Genomic DNA, 15,543 nt, shown 5'->3' on the forward strand with positions numbered 1-15,543 from the left:
CAAGTAAGAAAACCAGCCGATTTGCAACTGTTTTGTGTTATTTCCTTCTCCCTAGGGGCTTCTTGACTGCTCTACATCTTTTCTGACCTGTAGAGTTTTGTTGTTTTCTCACAGTAAAGGAACAGAAACAAACACGTGGCTGTTTTCAGACCTGAACTGAGAATGGTGCATTGTTTCTCTCCCCTCCCAAGTTTTGTATAGTTTTAAGGAGTCATATTCTGTTAACTTCATTCATTTATTCATCTTCTGAAACTGCTTCGTCATGCTCAGGTCCACAGCAGTCCTACGCAGAATCATAGAGTGTCACACCCATTCTGACACACTCACTCCAGTGAGTAAATCTCAACAGGAAATCCACCTACCAGCAGTAGCAGTTTAGACTGTGGGAGGCAACTTGAGCACCCAGAAGAAACAAATGCAGACAAAGGGAGAATGCAACAAACTCTTCCCAGACAGTGACCCAAGGTGGTGACTGAACCCTAGACCTTGAGATTCTGGAGATATGCGGCATCAACACTGCAATTAGTGCCACCACGCCGCCCTTTTTACTTTTGACCTACCTGTTCTTTGTGCAAATTAAATATCTTAAACCTAATCTATCTTTAAAAAAAAAAACTGGTTTGTTGGCAGTTTTGAATGTATTTGTAATTACTGGGTGTGTCCAGTGCTGTTTGAGAATGCAAAACTGGTATGGAACCTTTTCATTATGTTGTAAAAGGTTCTACATAGTGGCACATCATGTACAAGAACTTTCCACTGAGGTTTCTATTATTTCATTTTTACATTTACAGATACATTTTTGGCACCATTACGTATAAGAGAAAAGACAGCTGAAGGTATCCTTAAGCAAATAGGATCCTATTTAATCACATTCAATAAAAACTGGAGGCTTTAATTCAATTACTCATTCTTTCTTTTTCTGTTCTATTTCTTTCTATTCTTTTCCATCCAAAGAGTAACATCAAGAACTTGATGCTATTTACTGGCCTCCACCAGCAGCATCAAACATCTTCTTCCTGCCCTCCATTCCAGACATGGCCTCTACATTCTTACGCCAATCACCCACTTCAGAAGTCAGGACCTGTGAGGATGAAAAAGGAGCAAAATTGTTCGTAAAATTGTAGCAAAGTAAGCACCTGCACTGAGGAAAACACATGCAGAAAAATTGTAAGAATTAGCCTGAGCAGTAGCTTCTGTACCGCAACCCTGAACTGGATAAGAGGATTCAGACAATAAATGAGTAGAATTTGTGAGTTGATGGTTGTCTGCAAGAGAATTCTCCTGTGGGTTAAGAGTTGTACAAAATGTACAGTATTGTGCAAAAGTATTAGGTACCTACGATTATTATTATTATTTAAAAGTAAGTAATTTTCTCAATAAATGTAATGCCTGTATAATTATGATAAATACAAAAACATTAAACAGTAAGTAACTGAAAGGATTTTTTTTAAACAGTAGTAGATTTGTTATAGGCGAGTGTGAAAAACAAAGTTTGTTTCCAGATATTCTCCTTGATTGTATGGATTGATAAAATCAGCAGCACACTTATTATAAGTATTTATTACCCTCAAAAACAAAAAACTAAAAAATAATGGATGATTTTTTTAAGGTGCCTTAAATATTTACACAATACTGCAGTTTTAAACTATATAGAGACTGTTTAAATCTCGCACTCATTTATAATAATATTTCGATCTATTGAACGTTCCTTATGAAGATAAAAGTGGTTTATTTGTGTGCAACTATTTTTACTTCTTTATTTGTAAGTGTGCGAAGAATAACTAACATGAGTTGGCGCCATCTGTCGGACAGAAGCTGTAATGCTGCAGCAAGTGTTTCTCAAAACTGAAATAAACGCAGGTATTTTATTCCACAAACTATCAAATATTAGGCCCCGTTTTACTAGAAATAACGTACCTTTTTTCTTAAATTGTAGTCGCTCTTTTAAAAATAATTAAACCGTTTAAAAATATTATAGTGTATTAAACATTACAAATTTGTTCTCAAATAATTCTGACTGTATTCTTAAATTGTACAATGTAAACTTTATTCTAAAATACCGATTTAATTCGATACCGATAATATTGCTATTTAATTATTATTAAAATATTATTAAAACATTAACTTTATTGTTATTTTTTTAAATGGCACCATTCTCAAATTAGTCTAAAATCTTTAGTGTAAATCTTTAACACATTTTATGTAATTTTTAAGTTGTTTAAATTTAAACAGTAAAATATGAAGAAAATAATAGCAGTGCCATCAGCACAGGCGAATTCTGTGCTCGTGTTGAAAACTGCACTCATGGTCAGACCAGCTGTTTTTGTTTTTTGTGGTTCACTTGCTTGTCCCCCAGAATTTGCCTTGATTAATGCAGTAGAAATTGGGATACCTACCTCTGGTGATTAGGTAGGCAAATTCTAGTAATAAAGAGAGGCACACTACAACATTTGCCTACTGCATTTTTTAAATTAATCCAAAATTTAAAAGAACTTTCTCTTTTTCACTTAAAGTCTCAAGCATTTAAAAGACATTACAAGTTTTTCTGTGACAAACAACTGGCCTTTAATAATGATTTAGAAAGGTCTGTGCAGTGGGGCCTCTGATACCCTCACATGGCTCTAAAGGTTTAGAAGGTACAAGTGCTGGTCATAAAATTAGAATATCATGAAAAAGTTGATTTATTTCAGTAATTCCATTCAAAAAGTGTATTATTTATACTTGTATATTATACTCACTCATTACACACAGACTGATATATTTCAAGTGTTTATTTCTTTTTTATTTAACTGACAACTAATGAAAACCCCAAAATCTCAGAAAATTAGAATATTGTGAAAAGGTTCAATATTGAAGACACCTGGTGCCACACTCTAATCAACTAATTAACTCAAAACACCTGCAAAGGCCTTTAAATGTTCTCTCAGTCTAGTTCTGTAGGCTACACAATCATGGGGAAAACTGCTGACTTAACAGTTGTCCAAAAGATGACCATTGACACCTTACACAAACAGGGCAGGACACGAAAGGTCATTGCTAAAGAGGCTGGCTGTTCACGGAGTTCTGTGTCCAAGCACATTAATAGAGAGGTGAAGGCAAGGAAAAGATGTGGTAGAAAAAAGTGTACAAGCGATAGGGATAACCTCACCCTGGAGGGTGCTTCAAGAACCACCGCTCACAGATGTATGCAAGACATGGGGTTCAGTTGTCGCATTCCTTGTTTCAAGCCACTCTTGAACAAGAGACAGCGTCAGAAGCGTCTCGTCTGGGCTAAAGACTGGACTGCTGCTGAGTGATCCAATGTTATGGAGAGGCAGATTTAATTTTCCAACAAGTCTACCAGTACCTGGTTTAAGGACCATGGTCTCCCTGTTCTTAATTGGCCAGCAAACTCGCCTGACCTTAACCCCATCAAAAATCTATGGGGTGTTGTGAAGAGGAAGATGCAATACGCCAGACCCAACAATGCAGAAGAGCTGAAGGCCACTATCAGAGCAACCTGGGCTCTCATAACACCTGAGCAGTGCCACAGACTGATCGACTCCATGCCACACCACACTGCTGCAGTAATTCAGGCAAAAGGAGCCCCAACTAAGAATTGAGTGCCGTACATGTTCATACTTTTCAGTTGGCCAGCATTTCTAAAAATATTTTTTTGTATTGGTCTATAGTAATATTCTAATTTTCTGAGACACTGAATTTGGGGTTTTCTTTTAGTTGTCAGTTATAATCATCAAATTAAAAGAAAAACACTTGAAATATATCAGTCTGTGTGTAATGAATGAGCATAATATAAAAGTTTCACTTTTTGAATGGAATTACTGAAATAAATCAACTTTTTCATGATGTTCTAATTTTATGACCAGCACCTGTAAATGCTGTAAACCCTGTACCTTCTCTTGTTTGATGTCCTCCTTCTTGACTGATTTGAGGTTGGCTCTCAGGTCCATGGATCCTTTGTGTTTGGAGCCGAGCAGAGCTCTCATCATCTCATCAGCAGACACTCGCACTTTCCTCAGAGCTGGCTTCTTAAACTTCCCTCCCAGATCCTGAACTTTCAACTTTAATTCATGAATCTGGTAGCAGTGAGAGAGAGGAGTACAAATGTGGAATGTATGGCTCATTTCTAGCCCTGGCAAGTGTTTTGTATGCCAGACATGGGCCAACTGTCATGAGCCCATTTTGACTTCACTTTGGTTACGGCATTTGTTGTATGGGCCAGACTTGCATGAGAGCGATTTGTTCTATAACACACCTGACATCTGGCCCATATATGGTAGTTTGGGCTCAGTTGAGGCAGCCAGGCCCACCTTCAGACAACACCATCATTAAAGGCCAAAATGTGGGCCATAAGACAACTGCAAAAGCTATCTGGGTTTATACTACATGTTGGAAGATTTTTGTATTTGAACAAGATTAATGATTCATGTTTACATACATGCGTGAGTGCAAATGGGACATGTAATGCTTAACATATATGCTTAAAAATTTGTTTGGTCAGAGTTATATACAGTATGCACACCAATCAAACCACACTGTGACCACCTCCTTGTTTCTACATTCATTGTCCAATCTCACACCTCCACTGACCATACAGGTTCGGTTTGTAGTTTTAAAATTACAGACCATATTCTATCTGTTGTATGATCTGGGTGTTCGATCAGTCTCGAGACTGCAGTGGCACTGACATTGTGGTGATGGTGTTTTGAATGAATCAGACCAAGCAGAGCAGTGCTGGAGTTTTTAAAAACTCACTGTCCACTTTCACATATGAACTCCAGAGAATTTCTAAAGAAACTCCGGAGTATCGGGTCTGGAGATGTCCCGGTGTAGTCATTCACACATGCGGTGCACAGTGGGAGATTTTCTGTGTCAGGTGCACTCTCAAAGGGCTTGCCCTCTGGATGCTGTTAGCTGAATATTATTGGCTGGTAGACTATTGTCACTCCAGCAGTGACACTGAGGGGTTTAAAAACTCCAGGATCACTGTTGTGCCTGATCCACTCAGCACAACACACTAAGAACCCGGCCTGTCAGTGTCACTGTAGGGCTGAGAGTGATACAGCACAGAAAATTATGGTGGTTTTGTGAAAGTCCTGACAATGGAAGAACTGGGTGAAAGAGGCAAACAAAATATGCAGAGCAACATAAAGTGCTCCTGTATGGTCAGTGGAGCTGAGAGAATTGGCAGTGGGTGTAGAAACAAGGAGGCAGTCGCAATGTTATATTGGATCAGTGTATGACATGCTCAAAGATAGATGGACAATTCTGGCATCCCATGCCTATTTCGGGTAAGGCTATTTTGATACAAAGCAAAAAGCATCAGTTACAAACTAGTATAGTTTATACAATGTCACTGAAAAGAGTTTATTAAGCAACATGAATTTTACTCACATCTTTATTGTGCTTGTTCACTTTAAGCTCACAGTCATACCTCTCTTCATCCACTATATTGATCTTAGCATGGAGCTGCTTGCACAAATTCTGAAAGAAAATATGGGAATGTTTGTAATAATGGAAAGAGGTTTTGTGTTATATTATGTTTCCTGATATCATGAATCTCAAAACTCATTCCTTTTGCATTCGTTTGTAAAAGCACCTGCAGCTCATCCATTGAGAGTCCAGAGAGCTGTAGTGGAGGCAGTTTCTCTCCCAGGTATCGCACTTTCTCTTCATCTCTGTCCTGCTTCTCCTTCTCCAGTTCCTCTATCGCTCTGTTCAAGAGCAGCATCTGATTGGATAAAACAGGTTTAAAATGACACACACACCCACTGTTTATTAACAGATTTGTGTGTGATCTTTAAATATCTACAACACTTTGTAATGTATTCTGAGACATATATGCATTCCAGATGTTCTCCAAAAGTTTGTAGATGCTCCTTATAATGAATGATTTCCATATTTGGTTTTCTGAAATGGCAATTCAGGGAAGTGGTGAGGTTTTCATCTTCAGGACTGTTCTCCACAGATGTTCTTTTAAATCCTGCTGATATATGACAAATCTATATCACTGAAACAAACCTGCTTTCAAGATATTATTCTTTGAAACTAACCTTCAGAGAGAGTTTCCGGGATGCAGAGATTTTGCATTTTGGCTATGAAGATAGAAATGATTTTAAATACACGTTAGATAAGTTCAGTACTTTTGATATTTATTTAAAAGATTGTATTGTCCAGACTTGCTATAGAAGTTCAGCATGTTGAGTATGTTGTGTTGAAATCATGTCTATAAATACCTTGTCAAATGCTTTTGGGTTCCCTTTTGGACGTCCCTGAAATTAAAGCACCATGACAAAGGGAAGATCCCACAAGACAAATTACTGCACAGTCTGAGTATATCTTATTGAATTTACTATAATAAACATAACAATATATTTATACAAAAATCCTGGGGTCAAAATAATTTGTAATAATATGCCCACCTCACTGCCAGTGTCAATGATGAAAGCCATACAAAAGAAAAGACATTTGACATTTAGATCATGCTTATTCAATAATTATATACTAGCTACTTTCCAGCATAGGATATATAAATCATGCAAGTTTGAACAAGAACAGGAAAAAAGGTGATACTTACCTAGACATTGTGTCAACTTTAACACAAGAGCAAAAAATACAAAATGTTATATTCTTTTTTTAGAAAATCTACGCGTTAATCAAGAGCTATACTAAAATTCAGCCAAGCTTAGTAATATATATTCAAAATCATTATGCTGATTTTACCTTGGCAATATCCAGTAGATGAGAACTGACCAAGGCCACACTGAGACAATGGCAGCTTTTATGTCCTAGCTGCAGCTAGCTGCAGTCGTGTGTGTCCTCAGGAATGACCTGGCAACCCTCCAGGGATGAAATATCACCCAACAGAGCTCTGACAATACAATCAGTATATAAGAATACACCATGAGCATCAGGCGGTGGGATTGTGTGGTGATCTTAGGGATCAGGGGAGGCACCACAAGTATGTAGTATTTATTGCTTATACAATTTTTGTTTATTTATATATATGTTTGTTGTCTATACTTAATTTTAATGCTGTTTCTACCTCAGCTCTTATTACATTTATTCATAATAATTTTAAAATTAGTTATAGATTGATTGGGATGGACAGCCAAACCCAGATTATTTATTTATTTATTTATTTATTTATTTATGTGTGCAGAGGCTGGTGGCATTTTCTGCTTCTTATGAATTAGTAATCCCAAGCATACACAGTGATGTTAACATCTGGGTTCTGGAGTCCAGGAGCATCTTATTGGTTTGATTTTAAAAATGCTTTGCATGTGTGTGTATCTCTGTGTTTTTGTGTGTTAGGTGATTTAAATGTGTATTTACATACTATGTTCCAAGGGAGGGTGGCACGGTGGCACAGCAGGTAGTGTCACAGTCACACAGCTCCAGGGGCCTGGAGGATTTGTGTTCGATTCCCGCTCCGGGTGACTGTCTGTGAGGAGTTGGTGTGTTCTCCCTGTGTCCGTGTGGGTTTCCTCCCACAGTCCAAAAACACACGCCCCCTCCAGGGTGTATTCCCGCCTTGCGCCCAATGATTCCAGGTAGGCTCTGGATCCACTGCGACCCTGAATTGGATAAGCGGTTACAGATAATGAATGAAAAATGAATGAATGAATGAATGAATGTTCCAAGGGCTATACCTTGACTATAATCAATTTCCAATGGGCATTGGTCAGTGGCGTTGCTATCTATTCCTGGGCTAATCTTAATCCATGCCCAGACCTAGGTTAATGTATATCAGCCGATAAGCATTTTTAAGCAAATGTTGTGTATGTTTGATTGTTTGAAACTGCATTAATTAATTGATTATATACTCGAAGAAGAGTTTAACATGTAACGTTGCAAGCAAATAATGCAAATTAATTCATTAACATGACAGCTCTCAGACTGGACACCATATAAGAACAAAGGAACAGCTGAGAGAGTCTGTTGTTCAAGGTAGTAGGTGACTTTAAACAGGCCCTCACTAAATTATCACGAGGGGGCATGTGGGCAAGCATGCTGTCAGTAAGTCTCTGCAATGCCATGCTACACAAGCCTCTCAGCTGCACACCAAGTACTACACCTCATCGGGATGTTTTGAGGAGAAGTAGTTGATGTAGAGGTCACGTTTTTTCAAACTGTGTAGTTAAACCAAGGTTTTAAAATGAGTCAAAGAATCTCTTGTGCATGTTATGTAACCACACTAAGTGTTAATAATTGGAATATTATCGGATAAACATTTCATTAATTAATGTTTAATTTATTTCTTGGAGTCAGACAATAAACGTATGGAGACCAGTCACTAAACAATTTGCTTCATTAACATTTTGTGGCAAAATCTGCAACAAACAAGTATTCTCTTCTAAAACTCGCACCCAAATTCATCTAGTCTATGCTCTTTATTGTTCGTAAAAGTACAAATAATAACTGAAGCAAAACAAGCTAGTTGGAATCCTAATTGCTAACAATTTTCTTTTTGGCAAAACGCTGGCAAAACCTGTGTATGTTTTGTTTTAGATTCTAATATTTGAGTCAACCAACATGGTGCAGCTGGATGGCCATTTCAATCCAACATTAACAAGCATAAACCAGCTTAGATCAGCATGAAATATATGCCATGGTAGCTTATTTTTGCAGGTCTGTTATTCATCAGACATAGTGGGCAATATTATTGCCTGCTACTTTGAGCTCAAAGTTTCTCATGTTTATCCAGATATTTTTTTTACATTCAGTCAAATCTTTTAATTTACTAATATACAGTCGCCATTTCAAAAGCCTTATAGTCAACTAGATGCAGTTTACAATAATAATAATATTATGTTACAGTCATATAGCACTGTTCAGAAACCCAAAGTGATTTTACAATGTTTGCGGGGGGAAAGAAAAAAAAGGTGCAGCTTAATAAAATTTTCTCATTCAGTAGTACATATAGTTGCTCATGTCATGTCACATCTAAATTTTCAGAGCAGTCCCAACTGGGGGAACCAGGGCTGCGGACAAATGTTCTTGTTGTTATATGAGTGGTTATCCTGAGCAGGTGGCTCTGCTATTTATTCAGAAACATGATGCTTGCGCAGTTGTCAGTCCTTGTGCATCACACACTTTTTGCTGTTGTTATCTTTCTGAGAAAAGCTTCTGATGGCACTGAGTGGCTCTCCTTTTCAACACCGAGGTATAAAACCACAAGTTTCCATGTGTCCATTTCCTGCTTGAAGAAATAAAACAACAAGGGCCACCATAGATTTTTGCCAGCAAAATAAACATATGATGACTTTGCTATGTGACCTAAAACTGCACCAGACCAGCATAAAGCAGCTCAGATTAGCATAGAATTCGAGCTAAGCAGTTTTTACCTTAGGGATGATGGAGTTACAAACGTATTAGCTACTTCTTGAAAAGCTCTAATGTCCCATTTTATTGTTAAATTTGCCAACAAAAGTGCAGGCCTTTGTTGATGTGTATCTGTTAATATGTATCCCTTAATGTCATAGTTTGCTGTTTGTCATTGCCAATGTTACTCTCTCTTTTAGCATAATAATCAAATGGGAAGAGTTGCTACTCTCTGTGGTTATATGTGCCAAGATAACCTTGATTCATCACCTCTCTTTGCCCACCACCCCCACCCCAAAGCCACTTTTCCCTCTTCCTTTCAAAGGATTCCTTGGATGGTGGCCAGGTCCATCAGCTTCCAGTTCACATGCTAATTATAAACCTCTGCATTAGCAGTCTGCTTTCAAGCATCAGGCAAATATGGTTTTCAAGCCCTTCGACAGGGCTTGTTTTAATTCAGACAAATCTTATCTAGTGGTGGAGAATTTTGTGGGTTTTTTCTTTCGGCCAGAGGCCTAAATCCCTTATCAAACTCCCATTAAATACCAGCCTACACTGCTAGTCCCAGTGGACTTTTGTGGTTACACATCCTTTCACATTTCATCAGTGCCTAGATTTACAGCTAATATCCAAGTTACAATGGGTATTTCTGTACATTGAGTTGCTGTTCATTATTTATGATTTATAGACTGAAAAACCCATTTTGGCCTAAATCACGTGGCATTGCTATCACATGGTGCATTGTGCTATGCTTGCATGTTTATCATATTCAGCACGTTTTCTTTCACTAGAATGTGCATGTCATTGGATAAAGGTTTTAAATATGGAAGAGATAAAGCTATGTTATTATTTAAACCATCTTCATAAAGGAGAGATACATAAATGTTTTCCATTATACATGAGTAGTTTTACAGTCATGTGAAATAAACGTCTTTAAATTTGGTGCTGATGTAGGTCCTCTGGGTTCACTACCTGAACTGAACATTAGGTTATTTTCACTGAAAAAACTGGATAATAATAACTTTGAGTTGAAATCCATGTTGTCAGCTCTTAGTTCCAAATTTAACCAAGAAACACAGTAAACAAACAGGATAAATAAAAGGGCGTTCTGAGTAGTGTGAAAACCTGCTCTGTTTTCCACAGAATCAACTCTTTGGCCTGAAAGTGGCATATTTCAGATATTCTAACAATTCCGTGGTTAAGACGTTAACAAAGTCAGTGAAAGTGGTTTAATTAACTGAGCCGGGCTGGTTCATCAGATAGGAGTTTGGTGATAAGAAACTGGGGCCTGATTCACAAAGGTTTTTCTAAGAAACTTTCAACAATGAAATAAATAAGAATCAGAAGTGGTTGAGGTAATACCCAACAGAAAAATCAGATTCCAAATTTGCAATTATTTTGCTTGTGTAGCAATTTACTTTCAGAACAGTCAGCACTTTTAATCTTATGAAATTAGATATTATTGATAGTAATTCATTCATTCATTATCTGTAACCTTATCCAGTTCAGGGTCGTGGTGGGTCCAGAGCCTACCTGGAATCATTGGGCGCAAGGCGGGAATACACCCTGGAGGGGGTGCCAGTCCTTCACAGGGCAACACAGACACATTCACGGACACGTTTGAGTCGCTAATCCACCTACCAACGTGTGTTTTTGGACTGGGGGAGGAAACTGGAGTACCCGGAGGAAACCCACACGGACACGGGGAGAACACATCAAACTCCTCACAGGCAGTCACCTGGAGCAGGACTAGAACCCACAACCTCCAGGTCCCTGGAGCTGTGTGACTGCAACACTACCTGCTGCACCACCATGCTGCCCTGATAGTACAATAGAACATTTTTTATGTTATTGTTATTATTATTTTAATTTTATTTATTTATTTGAATGGGTTTAGATTACCACCTATGGGCTATTCATTTGGAAAGGTGGGGAAGATTGGAAATTTCAGACATTAGGCCTGAGCTGTTTAGGTTCTCTAGTTGAAATCAAAGTGTTACAATGTGAATTGTAAACTATCCACATAATATGACTTGCCTCTGAATTCTGAGGCATTAAATTGGCATCAAACGATCCCATTTGCCCAACCCCATTTAACCATAATGATTTGTGGGTTATTAATAAATTTTACAAAACTGAGCTGGAAGTCTTAATATTAATACACAATTCTTGCTCATTTGCCATCTACACCTATTAATACAACATTTGTTTTGAAATGAAGGGTATTAACAAGGGGTCTCTTCTAGAAAGGCTTTACTCTAAATGTTTGAACTGGATTTGATTGCATTCAGGTACAAAAGCAGTGACATAAGGTACTGATACAGGATGCTTAGCTCTGGATCATCACTACAATGCACCTGTGACATCACTCCAGGGAACACAGTTCTGCTGCTCCACAGCCCAGTCCTGGATGCATTTATACCCCTCTAACTGATTCTTGGCACTGGTCTTGGTGACTTTAGGCTCCTGTGCAGCTGCTGCAGTGTGTCCTATGGCATTATACAAGATGTGTGTGCATGTGTGTCTATAGTAGGTGCACCTTAAACAAGTAGAATTCATTCATTATAAAGAGTGTCTCTGTATATAGGTGGCTGAGCCCATGTTTGACAATGTAAGCCTACTTTCGTTAGCCTACTGTTTGGCCACTAGATGGGGATGTTATTTACCCACGGTTTGGAGTTTTAATTAATCACAGATCAGAAAAGTCTTAGGTTTACCCTGATGAGATAATATTGAAAGACATAATGTTGAATATTTTTGAGCTTCATCCGAGACCGTGGCACAGTGAGCAGCAGCTGATTTGATGACCTCAAAGACCTGGAGGCAGGGTAGAGCTGAAGCCAATCTCCTACATAAGAGGGATCCACTCCATTTAAGGACTTAAAAACAAACAGCAACATTTTAAGAACCTTAAACCATTTTAAGTAAGAAGACGAGCTGCTGCATTTTGGAATAACTGCACACGAGCTATTGAGGACATACTGACACCCAAATGCACACTGTTGCAGTGATCTAAGCGAGACTTATGTAATAAAAGCATGTATAACCTTTTCCAGGTCCTGAGGTGATAGGAATGCCTTCATCTTGGTGGCTTCATCAAATATAACCCCAAGGTTCTTTACTTGGTGCTTCACATGATCCAACAGCCCACCAAGATTATCCATTAAGAGACTCGTAAGCCTGGGGGAGCGAAGGAGAATCACTGCACTTTTATCATTATTTCCTTGAAGAAAACTGCCTTCAAGTGTAAATTGTGGAGAAGTTGTTTCTACACACTGTCAAAACATCTTGGTCTCTACAGTGGTGTGAAAAAGTGTTTGCCCCCTTCATGATTTCTTATTTTTTTGCATGTTTGTCACTCATAAATGTTTCAGATGATCAAATAAATTTTAATATTAGTCAAAGACAACACAAGTAAACTCAAAATGCAGTATTTAAATTAACATTTTTAATAAGAGAGGAAAAAAATCCAAACTTACCCCCCAGTTAAAACATAACTTAACTGTTGTTTATCAGCCCTGAGTTCAATTTCTCTAGCCACACCTAGGTCTGATCACTGCCACATCAAATGCTAGACATCATGCCAAGACCCAAAGAAATTCAGGAACAAATGAGAAAGAAAGTCATTGAGATCTATCAGTCTGGAAAAGTTTATAAAGCCAATTCTAAAGTTTTGAGACTCCAGTGAACCACAGTGAGAGCCTTTATCCACAAATGACGAAAACGCGGAACAGTGATGAACCTTCCCAGGAGTGGCCAACCAACCAAAATAACCCCAAGAGTACAGCGGCGAATCGTCCAAGAGGTCACAAAAGACCCCACAACAACATCCAAAGAACTGCAGGCCACACTTGCTTCAGTTAAGGACAGCGTTCATGACTCCACCATAAAAAAGAGACAAGATTAAAACCACTTTAAGAACATTAAGGCTTGTCTCAATTTTGCCAGAAAACATCTTGAAGATCCCCGAGAGTTTTGGGAAAATACTCTGACAAGACAAATGCAGAACTTTTTGGAAGGTGTGTCGTAAAGTAACACTGCATTTCAGAAAAAGAACATCATACCTACAGTACAATATGGTGGTGGTAGTGTGATGGTCTTGGGCTGTTTTGCTGCTTCAGGACCTGAAAGACTTACTGTGATAAATGGAACCATGAATTCCCGTCCACCAAAAAATCCTGAAGGAGTACGTCCGGCCATCTCTTCGTAACATCAAGCTGAAACTAACTTGGATTCTGCAGCAGAACAATGATCCAAAACACACCAGCAAATCCACCTCTGAATGGCTGAAGAAAAACAAAGTGAAGACTTTGGAGTGGCCTGGTCAATGTCCTGACCTGAATCCTATTGAGATGCTGTGGCATGACCTTAAAAAGGCGGTTCATGCTCAAACCCTACAGTGTGCTGGGAGCTTGGTTATATTTGTTGATATCAAATATTACTCCTATAAGACCATGATGTACAATTATATATGCATATAAAATCATAATAGTTTAAGCAGAATATTTTTCAAGTATATGCCTTTTTCCACTGCTTTAATAAAAGCAAACACCACTATCACAAGTCCTCTGATTACAACTATAATAAACTTTCTTCAAACTGGTCATGTTCCTGCCTCTCTAAAAACTGACTTAATTCGACCACTTCTCAAAAAACAGGTCTTGATCCAGAATTTTTGTGAATTATGGGCCAATCTCCAATCTTCCTTTTCCTTCAAATGTTCTGGTTAAAACAGTTGCTGCCCACCTTCAGGATAACCTTAAACTCAACAAACTCTTTGAAAAATGTCAGTTTCCACTTCTCTCACAGTACAGAAACATCCATCCATCCATTATTTGTAACCGCTTATCCAATTTAGGGTCGTGGGGGGTCCAGAGCCTACCTGGAATCATCGGGCACAAGGCGGGAATACACCCTGGAGGGGACGCCAGTCCTTCACAGGGCAACACAGACACATTCACACCTACGGACACTTTCGAGTCGCCAATCCACCTGCAACGTGTGTTTTTGGACTATGGGAGGAAACCGGAGCACCCGGAGGAAACCCACGTGGACACGGGGAGAACACACCAACTCCTCACAGACAGTCACCCGGAGCAGGAATCGAACCCACAACCTCCAGGCCCCTGGAGCTGTGTGACTGCGACACTACCTGCTGCGCCACCGTGCCGCCCAGTACAGAAACAGCCTTGGTTAAAGTCACAAATGACATTCTGATGATGGCAGGTGCTGGCTCTCCTTTTGTGCTTATTCTCCTTGATCTGTCAGGGGCATTTGACTCTTCTGACCATGACATACAACTCAACCAGCTATACCACACCATTGGATTCACAGGTGCTGCTTTTTTCTGCTGCAGAGTATGTTTATATTGGTAACACAAGAGATCCCAGTCACAGGCTGTGACCTGCGGAGTCCCCCAAGAGTCTGTTCTTGGCCCCATTCTAATCACCTTATACATTATTTCCCTTGGCAATCTGAAAAATCACTATGGAGTTTAATGTAACTGCTATGCTAATGACATACAATTATACATGAAAACTGATACCACCTCATCCCATTTTGCTGTTCCATCATCATTATCCTCATCATCTTTTCCAATGATCACTGCCTGCCTGGAGGAAATTAATATTTGTATGCAGAATGGTGCAAAAACTAAAGTGAGGTTGACTGGCACACCAAATAAGATTCTGTCATCCCCCATAACCACTATTACACTGTCAGGTCATGCTAATCCACACTACTACTACTACTACTACTACTACTCTCTACCAGGGCCATAACTAGAATTAAAACCCACTTCGTTTCACAATGCCAAATGTTTACAACTTCAAATGCTGACTTCTGATTTATGTTACCCATCCATTCTCCTATAAACTGCTTTGACTCCACTTAGAATATGTATTTTTTTTACATTTACCCCCTTCTCTCTCTCTCTCTCTCTCTCTCTCTCTCTCTTTCCCTCTCTAACTGTGTGCTCATCCTCTTCTCTCACGTCTCTTATGCTGCTATTTAGCCATTGCATTATCAATTAATTTAATAAATGTATATAGTGCAACAATAAGTGTAGTGTATCTGGCTCTGTAAGTCTTATATACCCTATTTTATTGCAAATGTAGGGGCACTTCTAAAATATTTTGGAGCTGGAGCACCCTCTGGCAGTGACCAGGATTAGAGGCCTTCCACTTTAATCACACAAGGGTCTTCACAAATTGTTTCTGA

At 38.8% G+C, this 15,543-nt stretch overlaps 1 protein-coding gene across 1 annotated transcript; it reads right to left on the reverse strand.

Moving 5' to 3' along the window:
• Positions 1–979: 979 nt before the first annotated feature.
• On the reverse strand, positions 980–6,290 carry tnni1d (troponin I, skeletal, slow d). The gene is given in 6 exon segments (XM_066668241.1): positions 980–1,081; positions 3,894–4,076; positions 5,395–5,484; positions 5,600–5,731; positions 6,054–6,095; positions 6,237–6,290. Coding segments are annotated over 6 exon segments (603 nt in total).
• Positions 6,291–15,543: the final 9,253 nt, after the last annotated feature.

The sequence above is a fragment of the Hoplias malabaricus genome, chromosome 4, assembly GCF_029633855.1.
Source record: "Hoplias malabaricus isolate fHopMal1 chromosome 4, fHopMal1.hap1, whole genome shotgun sequence".
NCBI lineage: Eukaryota > Metazoa > Chordata > Actinopteri > Characiformes > Erythrinidae > Hoplias > Hoplias malabaricus.